Source organism: Ambystoma mexicanum, chromosome 1p, assembly GCF_040938575.1.
Source record: "Ambystoma mexicanum isolate Mex_15411 chromosome 1p, UKY_AmexF1_1, whole genome shotgun sequence".
In the NCBI taxonomy this organism is placed as follows: Eukaryota; Metazoa; Chordata; class Amphibia; order Caudata; family Ambystomatidae; genus Ambystoma; species Ambystoma mexicanum.
In genome coordinates, this window is record NC_090921.1 from 138,193,181 (window position 1) to 138,199,434 (window position 6,254).

Here is a 6,254-nt window from a genome sequence, read left to right on the forward strand (position 1 = left end):
GTGTTTCACGTGCAACATAACACAGTAGCATTGCGGGAGTCCCTTCATTCAGTGTGTGCCAGGGGGTACCCACCAGTCATCGGTCCGAGGCCACCTGGCAGGGCTGGCAGGGTCTTCCCCCGAAGAGCCGCGGTCCTCCTCCTCGTCAGAATATCCCTCCATCCAGCAGGTGTCGTCTGGGGAGTCGTGCAGCAGCTCGTCACCCCATGGGGCAACGCGTGGCCCCTCCACAGCAGCAGCCAGCATCTGGAGAGCAGAAACACCGTTTTACGGGAGTACAGTAAACCTGGGGGCAGGCATCTCTGCAGGGCGAGTCTCCTGGGGGAGGAGTGGGAGGGGCTAGCCCTGAAGCAGCACCCTGCGAAACCCGAGGGACATCCCTGGCCCGGGTGCGTGCGCGAGCTCCGCTCTATGGGTATGCTAGTACCCATACAGCGGAGCTGGTATGGTGTCTTAGGAGGATAGTTCAAGGGCAACGTGCTCGCCTTGCAAGCAAGACGACATGAAGCAACACAGGTTCGATCCCCTGGTCAGCGCGCGCTTGGAAACCTTTGGGTATTTAAGACACACACAAAATAAAAACTATTACGCAACTAAAAATAATATAAATTAAATAGTACTGTGTAGGCTCGAAGGCAGTCAGGCCCCTGTTTTACCTTCATCGCTTCTCCCATATCCCTTAGGATCGAGCTTGTGGGACACGATTTGTTCAACTGAGAGATACTTAGGATGTCTAAACCGGTTATGATATGATAATTTATTTGTAAAACGCTTAATACCCAGAGGTATCTAGGAGCGAGCCTGTGTGAGCCTGTGTCGCCTTGCTTCCAAGGCGAGCACGTTGCCCCTGAGCTATCCTCCCGAGGATATGTGTAACATTGGGGGAAGCGCAGCTGTTACGGGGAACACAAATTGTGTAGCGCCATGCCCGGCCGCGGTATGTGCATTAAATGCCCTGCACATTGCTGTCAAAATGTGTGCCCTTGGCGACTGCACACGCGCAGGGCCTCGGGATCAGTTTGCAAAACCTGAGCTGGGTAGCCCCAAACAACTACACAAACACACGAAAACAGTACAGCCTCATTAAGGAGCCACAAAACGAACCCGCTGTGTGGACCAAAGCGCCCTCAGCAGGGTACTACTCCAGCTCCAAGAAGCACACGCTTCAAATACTGTCACACGGGAAAAGTGAACGCGCCTTTGCCAGACAGACATCGCCCAAGGATGTTAAACAATCACAGACCTATTTCTTATCAAGGCGAAGCGTGTTTTGAGACCATGTGTATCAATATTCGCGCCATTCCCATGAAATAAACATTCATGGATACGTCCTCAATAACCCTTCCCCCAAATCCCAAACTACACCCCACTACAAAAGCATTGCAATGCAATGTGACGCCCCTGGTACATATGCACACACACACCCACCCTAATCACCCCACACTCACCGCCACAGCCACATCACAAGGTAGGGTCATGTGCACCCCCACCCACACCTGGCCCCAAAGATTTGCCACAACGGCCCTAACCAAACCCTACGTTACTGCCCTCCTCAGCTAAGTCTATCTGCGCCCCCCCTCTAGTCTCCATACCACGGATACCTCTGAGCCCACCCCCCACACCCCACCCGTGTACCTGCGAGTCCAGCTGCTGCATCGGCCACAGGAAACTGCAAAGGTGGAGGGAGCCCTGGAGTGCGAGGCGGACCCCCGTGTGTAGCAAAGACACTTAAAAACCACAGACACCCCCCGCAATATATCCGAGAAGCCCCCTCAATGCCCTCCCCCCAGGCGGCAATCGCCGGAAACCAGTGGAAGGAGAGGGACCCCCCACTGCACTGGTGCCCACATGGCGGCCATGAAGGTGTCAAAAGCCCTGGGGGGATTTACAGCCCGGAGCCATTGATCTGCCCACGCCCGGCACCGCCACCCCCACCCCGGGTGCCCCCAGCACTCATTCCGCCCCGCGCCGTGCCCCTGCGCTCCCAGGGACGTTCCTTCGTTACCCCCAGCGGCTAAAGTGCCCCGTATTTCCAGCACCAACCCCTCTGCCCCCCGAGGACCCAGCCCAAAACAACCCCGCTGGACACGGACTACCCATGCCCCCGCACGGCCCCTCAGCACCCATAGCAATTACTCTGCACCCCAGCCTCTACACCCATCCTCTGTACCCCAAACCTCTACACATCTGTACCCCGGCCCCGATCCCGCGGCAGGGGGTACAGTACAGCACCACCCACCCATCCCTGTGCACCCTCAGCACCCACCCTCTGTACCCCAAACCTCTACACATCTGTACCCCGGCTCCGATCCAGCGGCAGGGGATACAGTACAGCACCACCCGCCACTGTGCACCCTCAGCACCCATCCTCTGTACCCCAAACCTCTACACATCTGTACCCCGGCCCCAATCCCTCTGTAGGGGGTACAGTACAGCACCACCCACCCCTGTGCACCCTCAGCACACATCCTCTGTACCCCAAACCTCTACACATCTGTACCCCGGCCCCAATCCCTCTGCCGGGGTACAGCACAGCACCACCCACCCCTGTGCACCCTCAGCACCCATCCTCTGTACTCCCAAACCACAACACATCTGTACCCCGGCCCCAATCCCTCTGTAGGGGGTACAGCACCACCCACCCCTGTGCACCCTCAGCACCCATCCTCTGTACCCCAAACCTCTACACATCTGTACCCCGGCCCCAATCCCTCTGCCGGGGGTACAGCACCACCCACCCCTGTGCACCCACAGCACCCATCCTCTGTACCCCAAACCTCTACACATCTGTACCCCGGCCCCAATCCCTCTGTAGGGGGTACAGTACAGCACCACCCACCCCTGTGCACCCTCAGCACACATCCTCTGTACCCCCAAACCACAACACATCTGTACCCCGGCCCCAATCCCTCTGTAGGGGGTACAGCACCACCCACCCCTGTGCACCCTCAGCACACATCCTCTGTATCCCAAACCTCTACACATCTGTACCTTGGCCCCATTCCCTCTGCAGGGGGTACCGTACAGCACCACCCACCCTTGTGCACCCATCCTCTGTACCCCAAACCTCTACACATCTGTACCCCGGCCCCAATCCCTCTGTAGGGGGCACAGCACCACCCACCCCTGTGCACCCTCAGCACACATCCTCTGTACCCCAAACCTCTACACATCTGTACCTTGGCCCCATTCCCTCTGCAGGGGGTACAGAACCACCCACCCCTGTGCACCCTCAGGATCCATTCTTCTGCACTCCTGCACCTGCTGCACTCACACATTTACCCCCAGCACCCACACATTTGAACCCCGGCCCCCAAACCATCTGTAACCCCAGTACCTGCCCCCCGTAACCCCAGCATGCATTTATCTGCACCCCTCCAGTACCCAGCCGCTATACCATCAGCGGCCATTCCTCTGTACCTGTGGCAGCCACACATCTGTACCCCCAAGCGCCCACCCCTCGGTACCCCACGCATGCATTTATCTGCACCCCCACCCCCTAGTATACAGCCTCTATACCTTCAGGGCTCATTGCTCTGTACCTGTAGCAACCACTACCCACTACATCTGTACCCCCACGCCCACCCATTTCAACCCCCTGCACCCACCCCTCCATATCCCCAGCGTGTATGTATCTGCACCCCGCAGTACCTAGGTTCTAAACCCCAAGAACTCACTCGTTTACCCTCGGGACCCATTTTCCTGTACCCCTGTACGTCCAGCACCCATCCCTATGTAACCCAGTGCACACCCATGAGTAACCCCGTACCCAGCCCTGTGACTCCAGCAAGCCTTCCACTGTATCCCCGGCACCAATCCCCTGCCCTCAACCTGCACCCCACTATACACCCAGCACCCAGCCCTCTGGATTCCCCTGCACCCATCCCTCTGTATTCCCCAGCACCCACCCCTCTGTATTCCCCAGCACCCACCCCTCTGTATTCCCCAGCACCCATCCCTCTGTATTCCCCATCACCAATCCCACTGTGCACCCCAGCATCCATCCCACTATACACCCAGCATCCACCCCTCTGGATTCCCCAGCACCCATCCCTTGCGTTTCCCCAGCACCCACCCCTATGTATTCCCCTGCACCCATCCCTTGCGTTTCCCCAGCACCCATCCCTCTGTATTCCCCAGCACCCACCCCTCTGTATTCCCCAGCACCCATCCCTCTGTATTCCCTATCACCCACCCCACTGTGCACCCCAGCATCCATCCCATTATACACCCAGCATCCACCCCTCTGGATTCCCCAGCACCCATCCCTTGCGTTTCCCCAGCACCCACCCCTATGTATTCCCCTGCACCCATCCCTTGCGTTTCCCCAGCACCCATCCCTCTGTATTCCCCAGCACCCACCCCTCTGTATTCCCCAGCACCCATCCCTCTGTATTCCCTATCACCCACCCCACTGTGCACACCAGCATCCATCCCACTGTACACCACAGCATCCACCCCACTGTGCACCCCAGCATCCACCCCACTGTGCACCCCAGCATCCATCCCACTGTACACCCAGCACCCACCCACCTGTATTCCCCAGCACCCATCCTTCTGTATTCCCCATCACCCACCCCACTGTGCACCCCAGCATCCATCTCACTGTACACCCAGCACCCACCCCTCTGTATTCCCCAACACCCAGCCCTCTTTATTCCCCAGCACCAATCCTTCTGTTTTCCCCATCACTCACCACACTGTGTACCCCAGCATCCATCTCACTGTACACCCAGCACCCACCCCTCGTACCTTTAGCACCCATTTCTGTATGTAACGATTTATACTTTCTTCTTAAACCCTAAGCATGCGTTGGTCAGGGTGTATCTGTGGATAGAATACTCCAGAGCGGCCTCCAGGCAATCTAGTGGTGTGGCCTCAGGAGCTGAACACAGTACCCCAAATATGGCCTGGATGACTAGGCGTGGCCATCGAGATGCTGGCCCCAGTACTAGACAATGCTCCAGATGCGGCCTCCACTACTAGACAATACTCCAGAGCGGCCTCCAGGCAATCTAGTGGTGTGGCCTCAGGAGCTGAACACAGTATCCCAAATATGGCCTGGATGACTAGGCGTGGCCATCGAGATGCTGGCCCCAGTACTAGACAATGCTCCAGATGCGGCCTCCACTACTAGACAATACTCCAGAGCGGCCTCCAGGCGATCTAGTGGTGTGGCCTCAGGAGCTGAACACAGTACCCCAAATATGGCCTGGATGACTAGGCGTGGCCATCGAGATGCTGGCCCCAGTACTAGACAATGCTCCAGATGCGGCCTCCACTACTAGACAATACTCCAGATGCGGCCTCCAGGCAATCTAGTGGTGTGGCCTCAGGAGCTGAACACAGTACCCCAAATATGGCCTGGATGACTAGGCGTGGCCATCGAGATGCTGGCCCCAGTACTAGACAATGCTCCAGAGGCGGCCTCCACTACTAGACAATACTCCAGATGCGGCCTCCAGGCAATCTAGTGGTGTGGCCTCAGGAGCTGAACACAGTACGCCAGATATGGCCTGGATGACTAGGCGTGGCCATCGAGATGCTGGCCCCAGTACTAGACAATGCTCCAGATGCGGCCTCCACTACTAGACAATACTCCAGATGCGGCCTCCAGGCAATCTAGTGGTGTGGCCTCAGGAGCTAAACACAGTACCCCAAATATGGCCTGGATGACTAGGCGTGGCGAGATGCTGGCCTCAGTACTAGACAATGCCCCAGATGCGTCCTCCAGTACTAGACAATGCTCCAGATGCGGCCTCCACTACTAAACAATACTCCAGATGCGGCCTCCAGGCAATCTAGTGGTGTGGCCTCAGGAGCTGAACACAGTACCCCAAATATGGCCTGGATGACTAGGCGTGGCCATCGAGATGCTGGCCCCAGTACTAGACAATGCTCCAGATGCGGCCTCCACTACTAGACAATACTCCAGATGCGGCCTCCAGGCAATCTAGTGGTGTGGCCTCAGGAGCTGACCACAGTCCCCAAATATGGCCTGGATGACTAGGCGTGGCAATCCAGATGCTCGCCCCAGTACTAGACAATACTCCATATGCGGCCTCCAGTAGTGGACACAACACCAGAATCGCCAGTACTAGACACACTACTACGGGACGGCACCCATAGCTGGCTACACGACTCCAAGTCTAGCCTCAAGAACTAGCCACAGTACACCAGAAGCGCTCCTCAGCACTGTGTATTTATTATTATTTTATTTTAATTTTTGTTCTGCATGGTCCTACCCAGAGGGT

The 6,254-nt window shown here is 57.1% G+C and overlaps 1 protein-coding gene across 1 annotated transcript in view; it reads right to left on the bottom strand.

The window, feature by feature from the left end:
* SAP25 (Sin3A associated protein 25) overlaps window positions 1-848 on the bottom strand; it is a 65,217-nt gene extending 64,369 nt beyond the window's left edge. Inside the window, exon 1 of the mRNA XM_069645059.1 lies at window positions 74-848. Coding sequence (XP_069501160.1) covers window positions 74-246 — 173 coding nt within the window. The 5' untranslated portion in view covers window positions 247-848. The remainder of the gene's footprint in view (window positions 1-73) is intronic.
* Between the last annotated feature and the right edge of the window lie 5,406 nt (window positions 849-6,254).